Genomic DNA, 19,277 nt, shown 5'->3' on the forward strand with positions numbered 1-19,277 from the left:
GCTCTTTCTCATCCCCACATCACAATTCTGTCTTCTTTTGGGATCAATAAACTGTGAACACTGCCTTTAGGGAAGGAACTAAAAGTGGCTGTGCTTCCTCTTTCCCATGATGATAAAATATTTCCTTTTAACCAGAAAGAACAACATACAGCATTTTCAATTCTCATAAGGTTTTTATATAGAAACAATGTTTTCATTTAACAATAAAAGAGAACAGCAACAAAATGCCTTTGAGTATCATGATGGATAGGAAGAGTTTTGATTGGATGATGCCCCACTGTATTTGCTTTGGAGAGAGTCCTGATTCGGTATTAAGGCAGACATTTGACTCCTCTGCCTCTCTGACAGTTGGGTGGTGGTTTTCACAAAATTGGGCTGGATTGAAAGCTCAATGCCCCTGAGACTGAATGAGCTCAGTCAGCTCAGACAATTTGGCCCACCCACCTGTAAAGAATCAGACTTTTGCCAGGGCCTAGAAGCTGTGCAAGTGAAATCTGAATATGACACCCAGAAGTATATGCTAGAAAATATAAAAAGGAAAAATGAAAACATCTCTCATTGGCTTCAGTGTCTTTTGATGAAATCATCTTTTCTTGAGATGAAAAGCACCAGTTAAGACCCAGCCCCCGAAGGGGTTACAGCCCCAAATTTTGGCAGGGTTGCAAAACAGAGGGCTTAGAACTGCCAGTCTAGGCAAAGTGGTGATTCTTCGCTCTTTGGGCCTCGTCATCCTAAAGTCGTTTGGGGTCTTCAGGACTGATCGCTCCTTCCCCTCGTCCCTTCTCCAAACCTGCTCTCAACCGTGTGTGTGTTTAGCTGCATTAAGGTGCAGTGACCATCAAAATCCAATGTGGTGTTAGAGTCTGGGGTCTTGCATTTAATCAAGACATTAATGATTTAATGTCCAATTGGAGGCTCTTTTTCTGGGACAAATGCTAAATCAGATGGGATGCTGGAATAAGAGGAATAAACCAGGACTCTCCTGTACAAATTTGGATGATAATCAACCTAATGATAATAAAGGACTGTGTCTTAACCTGGGAATATGTATCTTTTGAGGTAAACCTCAGATACCAGGGCCAGCAGAAAGTTGCTTTAGGATGTAGGGAACTTCACCTATTCTACATTGTCTAACATGTACCTCCCCTAAGTTAGCAGGGCTTCTTCTGATCATCCCGTAACGTCACTTCTGTTCGGATGTTACAGCAGCGTGCAGTGTGGTGCTGGACCACAGCCTAGCACAGTGACACACAGAAAGAGTTTGATTTTTTGAAAATTTATTTATTTATTTTTGGCTGTGCTGGGTCTTCATTGCTGTGTGTGGGCTTTCTCTAGTTACGACAAGCGGGAGCTACTGTCTCGTGGCTATGTGTGGGCTTTCACTGTGGTGGCTTCTGAGCATGGGCTCTAGAATCACTGGCTCAGTAGTTGTGGTACACCTGCTTATGGCACGTGGAATCATCCTGGAGCAGGGATTGAACCCGTGTCTCCTGCATTGGTGGCCAGATTCTTAACCACTGGACCACCAGGGAAGTCCTGGAGTTTTAATAGCAAGAATCCTGCTATTACACATAATCGGCTCAGTTAACATTTGCTGAGTAAACTGGAACCAGTGGGGGAAAAAACTGCTCATTTTAGAATCTGGGTCCTAAATGGAAGAATGGCATCTTACCCTTGCCAGAAGAATAAGAGTCTATGAAGTTTACCAGTGATAAATTCTTGGAGGAAGAACTATTTGAGACGGAGTTTTCCGGAGGCAGGGTCAGGACAAGAACATTTTTCATGTAGTCAGGGGCTGTGACATTGTCCATGAAGTAGTGGTCACTGGAATAAAAAACACAAGTTTCTCATGAAAATCAGATTGCTCCAAAAAATGGAAATGGAACTCCTACCGATTCGTACATCAGCTTTGAGATAGTTTAAAACATTTTTTTCCCCAGATAAGTTTATTTTTTTCTATACCTGCTTCCTTGAATAGCAGAACTTAGATGCTGTGGCTAACAAACACAAATGGAAAGGGAAGATCAGAATACAGATACTTGTTTTTTTATAAAATTTATATGAATTTTAATATTTTTAAAATAAATATTTTGATACGTTATTCTGAAATTAAAATAAACATCAAGGATCTAGAATATACTAACAAACAGAGGTTTATTTGTTACTTTAGCAATTCACTGCAGATAATTCTTTAAAAAGAAAGAAGACTTTTGGGGAGCCCTGGATATGTAAGCTTGTTTTCAAGGTTTAATGACTCTTGGCTGATAACCTGAAAACTTTCTTTTCCTTAAGTGCTCATAACGCTTTATAGATTTAGGGATAGGATAGAGAGAAACTTTATGAATTCAATTTACTTTCCAGACAGTGAAACATAAACATGAAAAAAAATGAAGCATTTTCTCTAACACTGCATACTTAACATTAGCTAACTGGTCCTTGTATTCTCAATTCCTGGGCTTCCCAGTTGGCGCTAGTGGTAAAGACGACACCTGCCAATGCAGGAGACATATGAGACTCACTCTTGCAATGTGGGAGACCTGGGTTTGATCCCTGGGTTGGGAAGATCCTCTGGAGAAGGGAAAGGCTACCCACTCCAGTATTCTGGCCTGGAGAATTCCATGGACTGTACAGTTCATGAGGCTGCAAAGAGTTGGACACAACTGAACGACTTTCACTTTCACTTTTGCTGTTTGGGTTGGGAAGATCCCCTGGAGATCTGGCAACCCACTCCAGTATTCCTACCTGAGTATCTCATCAACAGAGGAGCCTGGCAGGCTACAGTCTATGGGGTCATAAAGAGTTGGACACGACGGGAGCAACACAGCAGTACGCATCCTCAATTCCTAGACACATTTGGCACATCGAGGACCCTCGATACTGTATATATTTATTTTTAAGATATTTATTTATTCGGCTGCTTTGGGTCTTAGTTGCAGCATGAGGAATCCTCATTGCATCACATGGGATCTCTTGCTGTGAAGCACTGGCTTAGTTGGTCCGAAGCATGTGGGACCTTAGTTCCCAGACCAGAGATCAAACTCGTCTCCCCCGTACTGCAAGGTGGATTCTTAACCACTGGACCACCAGGGAAGTACCTGCTTATCATTTTAATGTTTTAATCTGTAAATAATCTAACACTCTTGAACTACTGTTAGCCAGGATGACCATCATTTAATATTCAAATAGTAGATGAATATATCTATGTGCTGAGTACTGTATTGAAGAGTTTGTTTATATTACCACACCTCATCCTAAAGGACCCTTATAGATATTTTTATTCTCACTTGATAAATGAGAAGACTTAATCTCAAGATGCTAAGTAATACCCAAGAGGCAAATGAACCGAAAGTGTCAGAATCATAATTTGAAATCCCAAGTTATGTCTAGTTTCAAATGAATCTCATGATCTTCCCGAAACAGAGCCAGGTGACCTTAGGGAATAGTGATAAAAGGAGGCCAACACTTTGGCAGTAGATGGAGGAGTTTCTAAAAATAAAGCTACACCAAACTGGTTCCACTGAGGCCTCCTTCCAGGAAGCAAAGCAGTTATTGAAAGTGGCTATCAATGTGGTTGCAGGAATAAAGTGTTGAGAATTCTGCCCTCTTTCTTGTATTCTGCAGCTAAAAGGCTCAGCTGACTATATTATCTTCAGAAACTAGATAAGCCTGCAGTTCCCATGCTTCATTTTTCTCAACACTGGGACAAGTACATTCAAGGTGTCTGAAACGACTAATCAGATATGATACACTGTGGTAATAGTTTCTGTTCTGAATACAGACAGCAAATGATCAATGATCCAGTCAGATAAGTGAGGTCATATGATTCAGCCGATGGAGCAAGAGACACAAGATGTACCAGAAACATCTTTTTAAAGCTTAATCTGACTCAGATATTACCTTGGCACTTTTTTTTTTTATGGGTTCTCCATAAAACTGTAACTACATTAGAAGATGAGTGGGAAAGAAGAGGGGATGTGATAAAAGATGGCTTCTGTTTTCCAGAATTTTCTCCCCTCAGTGCCAGTGAAGTGCAGCGGAAAATCACCGCCCAGTGACTACACTGCAGAGGGCAAAGAATAATCGTGTCGATCAAATTCACTTAATGGGAACTTTCCTCTTACCAAAGGTGGCTGAAGGAAAATAACCAGGACCAAAGGCCACTAGCAATCAAAGGCACACGTATGGAACATACAGCCCATGTTCTCAGAAATATGACTGGGATATTAGGTGATTTATTACTGCCTGGGAGAAAGACTCTACGATCAGGCTGGAGACCAGGATCTTTGTCGAATGGGCATGTGGGTTTAATGCTTTTTTCTTTTTAAATAAAACGTTTGTATTTATCTACTTATTTTTTAGTTTTTAAAATTTTACACTGGAGTACAGTTGATCAACAATGTTGCATTAGTTTAAGGTGCACAGCAAAGTGATCCAGTTACACATACACATGTATCTGTGCTCAGTCGTGTTAGACTCTTCTGTGATCCCAACACTGCAGCCCACCAGGCTCCTCTGTCCATGGAATTTTTTCAGACAAGAATACTGGAGTGGGTTGCCATTTCCTCCTCCAGGACATCTTCCCAACCCAGGGATCAAAACAGTGTCTTGTGTCTCCTGCCTTGGCAGGTGGATTCTTTACCACGGCACCACCTGGGAAGCCCATACACGTATCTATTCTTCCAATTCTTTCCCCAGGTAGGCTGTTACATAATATTGAGCAGAGTTTCCTGTGCCACACAGTAGAAAACTTTCATATGGTCCTTAGACATGATAGCGACATCAAAGGTATACATCTCTGCTAAGGCTATAATGAATTGAATAAGAATGATAAAGAAGAAATGAAACATTGGTTAAAATATTATCTTTATACGGAATCCCATTTGAGGCTATGAAAAACATGAGGAAAGAGAGTACTTTTGGAAATCCTTATTTTCTTTCTGAAAAGAGAGTTCTTCCAAATATTATACCTACTTGAATAAATCCACTAGAATAATGACGATGTCTTCAGCCACTGCCCGGTCACCCCTGAGGTTGTGGATGGTTTCCGGTCTACCACACACAACAATCACTGCAGGAGAGAGAGCAAGACAGGGAGAAAAATATACAATAATCTGTTCCCAAGCAAGAAGGGAACCACGTGCTTGATTTTGAACCGAGTAAGTCTATGCTACATTTGTGTCATAAGATTAACACTAATTTCTCAAATTTATTCCCCCCCGCACCCCACCGCCTTTTTTTTTTTTTCTTTTTACAGAGTCAGAGTAGAGCTGCATGCGATCTTAAAAAGAATCATCTAGTCCAGGCTTCCTTGGCGGTCCAGTGGTGAAGAATCTGTCTGCCAACTCAGAGGACACAGGTTTGATCCCTGGTCTGGGAAGATCCCACATGCTTCAAGGCAACTAAGCCAGAGTGCTACAACTCCTGAGCCAATGCCCCAGAGGCTGCGAGCCACAACTACTGAAGACTGCGTGCCTACACCCACGCTCTGCAACAGAAGAAATCACTGCAATGAGAAGCCTGTGCACTGCAACTAGAGAGTATCTCCTGCTTGCCCCAACTAGAGAAAGCCCATGTACAGCAGTAAAGACCCAGGACAGCCGAAAAATAAAATAAACAAATATTAATACATATATCTGTAAAAAAGAATCATCTAGTTCATTTCTTTAATTTTACTGACTTAAGGAAACTATAGCCAAGATGCCAATGAGATAAAAAAAAACTGGTAGATGACAGAAACAGCTCTGATAGTCAAGCATTTGAGTCTGTTTAGTGCTTAGTCCATTACATAAGGCTGGAATAGTTACAAAAACTGTTTTCATTAATAAATGAAATGCATTACCCACATGTAAAGTTGCTGTAAAATATATAAGTTAATGTCAGCATCAATAAAATCTTCCTAAGCACCTTTCCTTGGGTTTTGCTTGCAGCTTCTTAACTCAGAACTCAGTGACAGAGTTCCAACCTGACTCTCTAAGCTCTCCAATGCATTGTAACCAGATTTCCGAAATGCATGGCTTGATGAGTAAGATGAGTGAGTTGGGAGACACTTCATTAGATCTTTTCCTACACTGTGTTGTCCAGTTGAATTGAAAACATTTTAGGGACATGAATCATTTTATATTTCTTTTTTCCCATACCTGGTTCAATGTTTTACAAAAGGTAGGTTCTTAATATGGTAAATGCTTGATAATGACAGCAAATGATGTTTTGAGGGATACCAGGAAATCCTGCCAAGCAAGAATCTTTCCTGGTAGAAAATTTGACAATTGATTCCTGATATATTCTTATTTGTAAAAAGATTTCTGTGGAGGGTGAAATAAATCACTGAATTACTTAGAATGATTTTATACCATTCACTTTTCATACTTGGTCTATAAATAATGATCACTGAGCAGGTGAAATAAAGAGAGAATAAAGCCAAGTGAAATAGTCTTGGCTTATCTTGTAATTTTGCCTAAGGCTAGATATCAATAAATACGTCCTCTTGGTCACTGGGGAATATTTGAGGATTCATCACAGATTCAACAGTATATTAGATTGTGGCGAACTTAAAAAGCAGTTTACTGGGACTTCCCTGGTGGTCCAGTGGCTAAGACTCCATGCTCCCAATGCAAGGGCCCTGGGTTTGATCCCTGGTCAGGCAGCTAGGTATCAAATGCCACAACTAGGACCAGGCCCAGCCAAATAAATAAATGTATTTTTAAAAAGCAGTTCACTGATGGTGGGGATTGTCATATCATTTTGGTTTATAAAAGTTGGCTTTTAGCCTTATCATTACTTTCATGACGCTGATATATTTTAAAATTTTATTTTACTTATTTATTTATGGCTGCACTGGGTCTTTCACATGGGCTTTCTCTGGTTGCGGTGCAAGGGCTTCTCATTCTGGCAGCTTCTTCTGTTGCAGAGCCCAGGCTCTAGGAAGCGTGGGCTTCAGTAGCTGTGGTGCTTGGACTTAGCTGTCCCAAGGCATGTAGAATCTTCCTGGACCAGGATCGAACCCATGTCTCCTGTCTTAGCAGGCAGACCCCCAAGTACTGGACCGCAAAGGAAGACCCATGTTAATATACTACTTTGCTAATTTCTCCAAGGGTAAGGTTTGAATCTGCAAAAGGAACCATATAATGGAGTTGCAAGCAGCTACAGATCTTCCGAAATACACAAAATATACAGTAGTGACAACAGCTCTAGGGGGTAGATTTGTCCAAATCACTCATAGAGAGGTGACAGTTGTGAGGAAGTAGCCGGCAAAAAACAATCTTGCTTCACGTCCTCTTACCATTGCTTTTCCTGTTATGATCCATTAAGATATCCTGAAACTCGGCATCTCCTCTCAACATCTCCTTGAAGCCTAGTTTCTGAGAAAAATAGGAAACTCCAGCCTCCAGAGCATTGAGGTACCTAGAACGGAAACAAAGAGAAACTCTAAGAAATCAGCTTAGTTTCTTCAGGGCTTTCCATGTTGTTTGCTCACTGCTTACAGATCTCTCCAGGGGACTTGTTCATCTAAAATCCATTGCCACTGTTAACACAACGGACAATACCCACCACGATCCCAAGGGTTAGGATGAATGTCTAATTTAGGGAGAGCATAGGGCGGTTTCAGGGGTTCTTCGTGTATTCATACAAACAGGAGGTATTTCCCAGATCCCTTCTAAAGACCTCTTGCTATTTGCTGAAGGAAGGCTACTCTGTTCTCATCCCATTATCACACAGAAATTGAAACTTTTGAATCAACAGTACAAAAATTCAGAGCTTATAGGAGTAATCTTTCCTCCTGTATGAAATAGACTTTTGTTCCCCCGAAGTTTCTAAGATGATGCCTTAGTGTTGATTCTTACAGTTCCCTAGATGCATGTTCTCAGAGGTACCCTATTTTAGTCCTCTGCATGCTTTGGTGGAGAGAGACTGCAGGTTCCTTCAAGTCATTCTTTCTGCCACTTTTGCTGGAGTTGTGTGAGCTCTGTAGTTTCATTTTAGCAACGGTGCCCAATACTCTATTCGCTCCAACAGTCTTATTCCTTTGAAAAGCTGTGAGAGAAATGATTTCTAACCTGTTGTGTAGGACAGGCAGAATGCATATTCTCTGCTATCATGTCTGATTTCCATTCTCCTTAAACAGAGATCATAGTACCTGTCCTCTTTTCTACAGAGGGTTTACTGTGCGGAATTAATAAAACTAACTTGAAAGTACTTTCAAAACTGCAAAGAGTGTCACACATGCAATGTATGTCAATTATATTAATGACATCATGTTCCTTTTGGCCCCTTTGCTTTTACTTGTTTATTCACTTCTCATCACTTTTAGTGGAACCAAAGTTTTTATCAAAGCTATATTTATTACTACTTTACTTATGCCATTTGGAAAAGAATTAGAAAAATACTTAGTCAATGTATTTACCATTACATAGACACTTTATGTCAATCACACTGAGGCAAGGAAAACAGATCATTGTTAACTAACAGACTCTATAAGAAACGGCAACTTTTTGAAAATATGTTCAAAAAACATCTACTCAGAGTTCTCAAGACATATAACATGCTCCATATGATTCCTTTTTATTAATATGAAACATTAGCTGTTGCTATTGATTTAGATCATTAAATCAGAGGCAGTGTCAACTTCAATTTGACCTGAAGTTAAGGGGTACCTACTTCAGAGAATTGTGTTTAATAGATCTAGTTCAAATAGGAGTAACAAACAGCCTTATCTAAATATATTTATAGCTTAAGAATGAAATCAGTTAAACATAAACTATGTACCAGTTGCATGTAAGAAAGTGGGTTGGTTTCCATTCCCAATGCTGTTACTTCATGGAACGAGCATCTGATAATAACTAGGGGTCTGCTGAGAGTTTATGGTTTCTCTCCATGGTTTATGGCTAAATGTCAGAAGGATATTAATGGTCTTGCTTACCAGAAACAGTCCTCAGTCTCTGTACTATTCTTGAAAACATACGCAGTGTTCCAGGAAAAAGGTTTGAATGGAAAAGAATTGACCTTCCAAAAGTCAACCAAAAAGTACATCAGCTTGCGAGCTGGAGACATCATCCTGGTTAAAGTTTCTTTGTAGTCACATGACAATCCAAAACTCCCAGCTGAAATCATGGGATAGTTTAAATCTGTGTCAAGGCTGTGCCAAGAGGTGAGAAATAAACCAATATCAGGATTAACTTAAGTAGCACAAGTAAGATCCTTCTTTAAGCTGTTTCAGCATGTGGGTGGAAATGACAAGAATGAAATAAGGTCATTCAAGCAGGTATTCGACCTACATGGGTCCCTCTCACACAAGTGAATTTAAAGGATGTTTACTGAACATATGCTACATGCTAAGCATACTCTGAATGTTTTCTTGTATATGTGGCTTGGTTTCCAGGTGGTGCTGGTGGTCACCTTCCAATGCAGGAGACATGAGAGACGTGGGTTCCATCCCTGCTCCCTGGAAAAGGGCATGGCAACCCGCTCCAGAATTCTTGCCTGGAGAATCTCATGGACAGAGGAGCCTGGTGGGCTACACTCCATAGGCTTGCAAAGAGTCAGACACGACTGAAGTGACTTAGCACGCACAGGCACACACACACACACGGCTTGGTTACTTTGATTTATTCTAAGATGAGTTTCATCAGGTCGTCCTAACATCTAGGCTAGGACATATGGACTTTGGGGCGTAGGGCTAAGAAAAACAGAAAATGGGCCACCACAGCTACTACAAATGTTGTGAAGCCCAAAAGATGTCCCTGAAATTACCCTCCACACACTGCTTTATTTTCAGCTCTTATACCCACTCCAGTATTCCTGCCTGGAAAAATCCCATGGACAAAGGAGCCTGGCGGGCTGCAGTCCACAGGGTCCCAAAGAGTCGGACACAACTTAGCAACTGAGCACGCAGGTGCTTCGGACTACCTCTGAGACAGGCATCACCTGAGGACTTTACAGTTTCCTTCTCCTGTTCGGCACATGGATCTACTCATGATTCCTTAAACATCAGGTCAGGTCAGTTCAGTCACTCAGTCATGTCTGACTCCTTGGGACCCCATGAACTGCAGCACACCAGGCCTCCCTGTCCATCACCAACTCCCAAAGTTTACCCAAACTCATCTCCATTGAGTTGGTGATGCCATCCAACCATCTCATCCTCTGTCGTCCCCTTCTCCTCCCATGTTCAATCTTTCCCAGCATCAGGGTCTTTTCAAATGAGTGAGCTCTTCACATCAGGTGGCCAAAGTATTGGAGTTTCAGCTTCAACATCAGTCCTTCCAATGAACATTCAGGACTGATCTCCTTTAGGATGGACTGGTTGGATTTCCTTGCAGTCCAAGGGACTCTCAAGAGTCTTCTCCAACACCACAGCTCAAAAGCATCAATTCTTCGGTGCTCAGCTTTCTTTATAGTCCAACTCTCACATCCATACATGACTATTGGAAAAACCAAAGCCTTGACTAGATGGACCTTTGTTGACAAAGGAATGTCTCTGCTTTTTAATATGCTGTCTAGGTTGGTCATAGCTTTTCTTCCAAGGAGCAAACATCTTTTAATTTCATGGATGCAGTCATGCCTTAAATATATCAACCTTTATTTTCTATCACGGTCTTTACAAATACCAGAAATGCTGTGCCCCTAACTCTTTGCCTGGTTGATTCTTACTGATCCATCAGGTCCTAGATTAAATCTCTTTATTCATTAGGAGAACTGTCTTTGATACCTGAGACCAGGTAATCATTTGAGAGAGAAATCTGTTTAATCTCTGTCTCCTCCACTAGACTGCAAGCACCATGAAGGTGAGCATCACACCGGGCTTGTTCACCTCAGTATCTCTGGTCTACCAAGTTCGTATGAAGATGTTTAATATGTATTTGAGAAAGGAAAACAACATCCCCTTCCATCTTTGGTGGTCTATTAAACGTTTTCTCTGTGTAGACAAAGAGTGATCTTGATTCAGGGGGAGATGGAACAGGTGCAAGAAAGGCATGTGGGAGGGATTTTTATTGGGGAAGGGTGATTTGGTAGAACGAAGTATTTTGTGGTGGTTAGAATTACATAGCATGAGATGAACAAGAGGGATGGGGGTGATGTTCCAGAAGCCAGAGAAGTATTTTCCCTCTAAAACATACTGGAAGATTTTTTCTTCTAAATTGATACGGGCACTGTGTAAAGTACTTTAGTATGTTACTCATATAATCCTCAAATAGCACTATGAAATAAGAATCCTACCACTGTCCCCATTCTTACAGACCTAAGGATGGAACAGAGCCCTGCCAAGGCCCTAGGGTGCTTTCCTTTGTGTTTGTGTCTGGGAATATTTCCTTTATTCAGTTTTCAAATTATCCAAGTTCACTATCTTCCCTGAATCTTGCCAGGAGTCTAACTTCATCTCTCACGCTAAGTCAGTTCAGTCACGTCTCTTTGCAACCCCATGGACTATTGCCCTCTAGGCTCCTCTGCTGATGGGCTTCTCCAGGCAAGAACACTGGAGCGGGTTGCGATGCCCTTCTCCAGGGGCTCTTCCCGACCCAGGGGTCAAACCCAGGTCTCCTGCATTGCAGGCAGACTCTTTACAGACTGAGCCATCAGGGAAGCTGCAACTTCATCTCTACCGGTTTGCTTCTCATGCTCAGATGTGAGTAACTGAACGGGAACAGCTACTGCCACTCACCCCACACTGCACAAAGGCAGAGGCACCTGGATGAGGGCACGACGGTCATTAGAGAGGGCTGCAGAATCCAAGGGCCCCGCACCGCTGACTGTATTACCTGGACTAGACGGCTGTTTGATAAATCACTTAAATATTGATGATCTCGTCCTGACTTCAAGTCACAGGGGTGTGAAAGCAATAACAAACCAAGCTACTTACTACATCTGGAAGGTGGAATAGGTACACGAGGGCCCCATGAGGACACAGCCCATCTGTTTTTTACTCTGTAAGATAAAAAAAAAAAACAACTAGTCCCTAAAAATAAAACATGAATCAGTGCACAGGAAAGAAGCGGGCAAGAGGGAGGCTCCAAGAAGACTGGAAAGTGGGCCTTTCTCCCTCATTCTCTCACCTCCGAGGTGTCTGAGTTGGGAGAGGCTGCGGGATGAGGGAAGAGAATCCCACGGAAGGGGTGCTGCCCGAACGGGAACCTGGACCCTCTTATCAAGGGGAGGATGTGCAGTGGCTGACGAGGCACAGGCAGACTGTAACATTAGCAGTGTCTGTAGGCCACGTGGGGAACAGCCTAGATTTGGAGGGGCCGTGGAGAGAGAGGGCAAGTTCCAGTTTTAGGGGACGCGACAAGCAGGGCTGCAGAGAACAAAATGCAGTGTAACTGCTCTGAGGACTATAGATCTCGTATTCCACCCTTTCTCAAGGGGCACCCGACTAGGGATATTCCATCGACGGTGTTGGAGAACCAGGTTACATCTTCCGCTGGAGAGGTAGAAAGAGGAGACACATTTTCGTAGAACTGCAAAGTGGAGTGTATTCAACTCCTCTTGCTCGCTCTGCACCCTCCACGATTTAGAAAGACGACTGTAATGAGCCACGCCTCCTGACATGAGTGTGGCCGATCAGGTTGAGTCTATGTTATTGATTAGAGCTTCAGAACCATGCTCTGTGCCCAGCACTGCTTTCTGAAGGGCTTTGTTTTTAGGTTTCTGTCGTAGAGGGGCATCTCACAGCCTAATTGCCTCTAGAGACCTTGGAACCCTCTTCAGCTCCGTAAAGCTCTGGTTGGGGTTAGGGCTGGGGTTGGGAGGAGGAAGTAGGCAAGAATCTCTCTCTTCCTATTTCTAGATTTTGACATTACAGTTGCTACTATAAAGTTAGGTTTTCACATTCCGCTCTTAAACAATCAACCTGTGACCATGTATATGGTGATGACTTGCAATAGGTCTCTGGTGTAGGGTTTTGGGGGCCTCCCCAGTGGCTCAGCAGTAAAGAATTCACCTGCAAGGCAGGAGCCACATGTTCGATCCCTGCATTGGAAGATCCCCTGGAGGAGTGCATGGCAACCCAGTACAGTATTCTTGCCTGGAGAACCCCATGGACAGAGGAGCCTGGCGGGCTACAGTCCACGGGGCCCCTGAGAGTTGGACATGACTAAGCACACATGCACAGAGGGCTTTGGAACATATTTTTGTAATAGGGCACCTCAAATATTTCTTGAGGGAACACAAAGGCACATCAGTTAATATCAACACTTAAAATTTTTTAAAAGACTTTTAAAAACAACTGAAAACAAAATAATCCCCCTCCATACCACTGACAACATAGCTAAGGTGCTCCCTACCTTCCTGGGTTCCCCGAGGGCCCTCTCACTTGGGAAATAAGATGGGGGGAGAGTCAGAGCACCCCATCTCCAAATCACTCAGCTGTGTAGCTGGAGGTGACGGGGGGGATGCTGGTGGACAGGTGGGATGCTGGCAGACAGGGGAGATGCTGGTGGGACAGGGGAGATGCTGGTGGACAGCGGAGAAGCTGGTGGACAGGTGGGATGCCGGCAGACAGGTGGGATGCTGGCAGATAGAGGAGATGCTGGGGTACAGCTGGACAGGTCGGGGAGCCCAGCCACCATCCCCCCAGGGCAGGAGGGTGATAGCTGACCCCGTAGAGGCAGGCACTCACTGAAATCGTCCTGAGGAGGTCGAGGCCTTCACAGGTACTGCTCCGGCAGTCACTGGACTTATAAATCACACCTTCTGAATAGATGAAGGTGGCATTCACGGTCACATTGAGGCCTGTTATCCAGAATGAGGGGAAAGAAAAGACTCGTGTTATTTCTCAGTAAGTTTATACTGGCTGTGAGATTTATCTTTTGCCAGCTGAGCCTGGGGGTGGGGGGCGGGGTAACTGTATATCCAGTTTCAGGCCTAGGAATATTTGAGTTCTGAGTTCCTATGTCACTCCCTGTCATTTCTTTATTATTATTACTTTAATGACTTTAGCATATTGTTTATTTATATTTTGGGGCCACACTGTGTAGCATGTGGGATCTTAGTACCTTGACCAAGGATTGAACCTGCAACCCCTGCAGTGGAAGTGTGGAGTCTTTAACCATGGGACCACCAGTGAAGCCTCCACTGAACACTTTTTGACAGTGGGATGGGGACTTCAAAGTAAAGATTAACTTATAAGCAGTTCCTCAGGTGTCGTTTCAACCCTATCCCATTTGCCATCTGCACACCATACCATGAGATCTCAGTGCTGGGAGGGTGAAGGGGACGTTATAGAATACAGGGTGATCTCAGATGATCTCTCTCCTATAAAGAACTTTGAGGATGGGATAGGACCAAAGTTAATTTGGATATGGGCTCTGGAGTCTAGGAAAGGGACCCCCCTCAGCACATGAAAGCATGTGGAGGGTATGGACCAGGTGGAGGGTATGGACCAGTGAAGGGTGTGGACCAGGTGGGGGGTATGGACCAGGTGGAGGGTATGGACCAGTGAGGAGTATGGACCAGTTGGGGGGTATGGACTAGGTTGAGGGTATGAACTGGTGTGTTTAGCCATGGCACATACATCCTTGGGAAGCTGATTTCCTAAGATTGAAGGAATCTTGTTTTCAAGCTTTCCACCAAGCCCTGTGTATTCTTCCAAACCCACAAAGCTTTCCTAGGTTCTTGGGGAAAACATTGCTCTCTTCCACTTAGACATCACCCACATTAGAACTCTATTCTTCAAGTTAGCTCTTAAGTATACTGTCTTAAATTTTCCCGGAATATCAATGCTTAATAAGCTTAGACTGTGAATCCATCTTTCCTTCACAAGCTGCATTTCTTGAGTTTACTATGCATGACCATCCATCTGACAAAATGCATCATCAGATGCAGAGATCTGGGCCTCAGTTTATTCTTTCACCCCTCAACCCGCCACCTTCTGATTCTCCTCTTATTGAGTTCATGCAAAGGCCTCTCACCATTATTGACTCTATTTTACAAATGAGATGACTGAACTTAGAATCAACAACTTGCTCAGGGTCACTCAACGAGTAAATGATGGAGCAGAAGTGCAAATTCGGGTTATGTGAGCTCAGAGATCAATATCTGAGCAACGCACTGCACTGTTTATTTTATGAGCCGGGTAACTTGTTCTGCTTAACAGCAGCAAGGGTGCAGCAACAACCACAACATCAACGTCCTTGACAAGAACAACAGCAACCGGGGCCACAATAAACACAATGGCCATTCAGTGAGTGCATAGTATGGATCAGTTAAGTACTTTATGTGAATCTCCTCATTTAATCCACACAATACTCACCGGAGGAAACTATACTGTGATTTTATAGGTGAAGGAACTGAGGCTCGGAAAATTTAAGTATAACTTGCTCGAGGTCACAGGTGATAAATGGTTGGATAAAAGGCTGGATTGTGAACTGGCCTCTGTCTGACTCCAAAACTCTGCTTCTAACCACAATGTTCCACTACTTTATTTTAATGAGCAAGTTAGTTCACGGTGGGTAAAGATCTTACAGTGGCGACATGATACGCTCTGTGGAATAAGACAGATATGGGTTTGACTCCTACTTCAAACAGAAAACTTGTATGACTTCAGCAAAGTTATTAAGTGAAATAACTCTGCTGTGAAACAGTGTCAGCAATGCTGATTGCACAGAGCTGTGGTGAGTAAAGAGATGATATATCTTACCTAGCACGTGTGTGTGTGTGCGCTAAGATGCTTCAGTCATGTCTGACTCTTTGAGACCCTACGGACTGTAGCCTGCCAGGCTCCTCTGTCCATGGAATTCTCCAGGCAGGAATGCTGGAGTGCGTTGCCATGCCCTCCTCCAGGGGATCCTCCCGACTCAGGGATCAAACCCGCATCTCGTGCATCTCCTGCTTTGGCAGGCGGGTTCTTTACCACTGAGCCACCTGGGAAGTTATTGCAGTAGCTTTTAAATAATCATGAGAAACTAAAAACAATGGAATATCCCAATGTAGGGAATTACCAGATGATCTGGAAGGGTCAGAGATACGGGAAGAGATACACAAGAGACATGGGAAATCCATTCACACGATACTATGAAGATTAAACAACTCCAGGAAAGCTACTTGTAGGATAATGTGAAATGAAGAAGGACAGAAAAGTGTTTCAGTGCGGAAGTGACTCCAAAGATGTTCTTAACAAGAAACTTGGAAGCACATGAAAAGAATCTGGAAATATCCAGGGGACTGGAAATTATCAGGGGTGATAACTTTCTCTTTATCATACATGTTTTACCTAATGTTATAATTTATTCTTAATAATTAAGAGATACACACAAACTAGTATAGATAGGATAGATTAACAACAAGGTCCCGCTGTATAGCACAAGGAACTATATTCAATATCCTCTGACAAACCACAATGGAAAAGAATACAAGAAAGAATATATATATAAACTGAATCATTCTGCTGTGAACCAGAAATTAATACAACACTGTAAATCAGCTATACTTCAATAAAACATAAAAAATAATTTTCTCATCCCCCTAAAAAGGGGGTACAATAAAGGACTGTTACACTATATTTGGGGCTTCCCTGGCAGCTCAGATGATAAAGAATATGCCTACAATGCAGGAGACCCAGCTTCAATCCCTCGGTGGGGAAGATCCCCTGGAGAAGGGCATGGAAACCCACTTCAGTATTCTTGTCTGGAGAATCCCCATGGACAGAGGAGCCTGGCAGGCTACAGTCCATGGGGTCACACCAGTCAGACACAACTGAAGAGATTTAGCGTGCATACACTGACTTTGATTGCAAATTTATCACATCGACTGCATCTTACAAGAACCGCCACCAGAGATGCAAAGAGAGAATAGATGGATTAAAAATCTTCATCAAAGACTCAGCATCTGTAGGAATTTTACTTGACTCATCTTCTTGATGGACAACCCTGGAAATCTCAAGTCCAGACCAAATCCTGCCCCTGAGGTGATGCAGAAGGAAACACAAGGCCCTGCCACTGAGTAGTAAATCCAGTTTTATTTGGGGGCATTTCACTGCTGCGAACACCTGGGTTGGACCCATTATTAGAGCAGAGCGTATCATGAGTGAACTCACTGAGGTAGGGCTCAAATCCTTCTTTCTGAAGATCTACTGCCTTGAAAGAGAGAAGGGCCCTTAGAGGAGGCTGGGTGATCAGGCAAAGAAGGCGAGGTCTTCGCTTAGCAGTGCTCTGGCTCCAGAGGAGGTAAACAGGGAGGAGAATTCTGTTACCGTATTCTTACCGGCTTCAAGCAGACGCTGCCTCACAATTTTCACTCCCTCCTTCACCACCTCTTCCAAGTTGTCCAGGGACTCTGGGAAGGCAGAGTTGTTCATCATCAGGACGCTGATCTCGTAGCTGCCATCCTGGCAGTTTCGACTCACATGGGAGGTCCAGAACGTCAACCCCGGCCGGAGGAGCAGTGACCACAAAGCCAAGGCCAACAGTGGCGTCTTCATGACCTCCCTCACCTCAGCACCATGCTCCTTGGGCTCGCTGGCTTCGCTCCGGGCTCTCAAGGAGGCAGAAGCTCCGGCCCGACAGCCTGTCGCTGCCGCAGTCCACTCTTCCCCGCGCTCCTCTCTGCTCACCCCACCGGTCACGTGGACCGTAGGAGACAGCCTGCCTGCCGGCAATTAGCAGCTGCATTATACTGGGAGATAAACCAAAGTTCACTCCGTGTGTTTGCTCACGGAAAGGTCAGAGTTGTAAACGGGGAGATTACCTGCGCCTCACCCAATTAAAACACATCACTTGGTGACACATCAGTGAGAAAAGGGGAAAAGAGGAAGAGGGCGGTATTGTACACACCAAAAACGCTTTGGAAATGGAAAATAAAGGTCAAAGTGTTTAAGGCAAGCACAAATATGATGGGTTATTAGCTTTTAGGTCACAGCTGTGCACTGAAACGAAACTAGGAAGATCTGTGCTTCAATCACCCAAGTCAGCAACTATTACTGAGACCTGACTCTGTGAGGCATGGGCAGGGCACTTGGTGTACAGCCGTGAATGATATGGATACATTAACGTCTTCACGGAACCTGCATCCTTGGAGGGGAAGACCAACATTAAATAAATCATTATGAATAACTAAACTCAATAATCAAGAATGGTGCAGAGGGCCACGGGAGCACATGAACAGTTGTTGATGTTGTTCAGTCCCTAAGTCCTGTCTGACTCTCTGCATTCCCACGCCAGTCTTCCCTGTCCTTTGTTATATCCCAGAGTTTGCTCAAACTCATGTCCATTGAGTCGGTGATGCCATCCAACCATCTCATCTTCTGTGACACCCTTCTCCTCCTGACCTCAATCTTTCCCAGCATCAGGGTCTTTCCCAGTGAGTCAGCTCTTCGCCTCAGGTGGCCAAAGTACTGGAGCTTCAGCTTCAGCATCATCCCTTCCAATCAATATTCGGGGTTGATTTCCTTTAGGATTGCCCAATTGATCTCCTTGTTGTCCAAAGGACTCTCAAGAGTCTTCTCCAGCACGACAGTTCGAAAGCATCAATTCCTTGGTGCTCAGCTTTCTTTATGGTCCAACTCTCACATCTGTACAAGACTACCGGAAAAACCACAGCTTTGCACGGACCTTTGTTGGCAAAGTGATATCTCTGCTTTTCAATATGCTGTCTGGGTTTGTCATAGCTTTCCTTCTAAGGAGCATCTTTTAATTTCATGGCTGCATGACAGATTAACCTAACCTATTCTGGAGAGTCAAGGATGCTTCCCTGAGAAGGTGCCCTTTGAACTGAGCCTTGAAGGATGAACAGGAGTTAGCTGAATGGAAGAGAAGGAGAGAATGTGGGCAGGGGCAGAGCTTGTGCAAAGACCCAGAAGCAAGATGTGGCATGGATGTTTGAGGAACTGAAAGATACACAGTGGAGTGAAGAAAGCTAGCCCTGTGCAATAAAGAATGCAGAGGAGTAGGCAAGGGTAAGCCAGGAAGTTTTCTGTAAACCATTAAGAATTTGGAACTTTAATCAACAAGGGAATGGATAAAAAAGATGTGGTACATATACACAATGGAATGTTGAAGTGAAGTGAAGTGAAGTGACTCAGTCGTGTCCAACTCTTTGCAACCCCATGGACTGTAGCCTACCAGGCTTCTCCCATGGGAGTTTCCAGGCAAGAGTACTGGAGTGGGTTGCCATTTCCTTCTCCAGAGGATCTTCCCCACCCAGGGATTGAACCCAGGTATCCCACATTGTAGGCAGACGCTTTACCGTCTGAGCCACCAGGGAAGTGGAATGTTACTCAGCCATAAAAAGAAACGAAATTGTACCATTTGTAGAAACATGGATGGACCCAGAGTCTGTCATACAGAGTGAAGTCA

The 19,277-nt window shown here is 43.5% G+C and overlaps 1 protein-coding gene across 5 annotated transcripts in view; it reads right to left on the reverse strand.

Moving 5' to 3' along the window:
• GUCY2C (guanylate cyclase 2C) overlaps nt 1–19,277 on the reverse strand; it is an 84,303-nt gene that overhangs the window by 45,387 nt on the left and 19,639 nt on the right. For 2 of the 5 annotated variants that reach the window (XM_043882190.1, XM_043882188.1), the window contains 6 exons: nt 13,607–13,719; nt 11,852–11,916; nt 8,918–9,133; nt 7,280–7,401; nt 4,972–5,068; nt 1,707–1,824 (listed from right to left, as the gene is read on the reverse strand). In XM_043882190.1, the coding sequence (XP_043738125.1) occupies nt 1,707–1,824; nt 4,972–5,068; nt 7,280–7,401; nt 8,918–9,133; nt 11,852–11,904 (606 nt within the window). In that variant the 5' untranslated portion in view covers nt 11,905–11,916; nt 13,607–13,719. Of the gene's footprint in view, nt 1–1,706; nt 1,825–4,971; nt 5,069–7,279; nt 7,402–8,917; nt 9,134–11,851; nt 11,917–13,606; nt 13,720–17,187; nt 17,565–19,277 lie in introns of those variants that run through there. The other 3 variants (XM_043882192.1, XM_043882191.1, XM_043882187.1) reach the window with 2 other exon arrangements.

Source organism: Cervus elaphus, chromosome 22 (assembly GCF_910594005.1).
Source record: "Cervus elaphus chromosome 22, mCerEla1.1, whole genome shotgun sequence".
In the NCBI taxonomy this organism is placed as follows: Eukaryota; Metazoa; Chordata; class Mammalia; order Artiodactyla; family Cervidae; genus Cervus; species Cervus elaphus.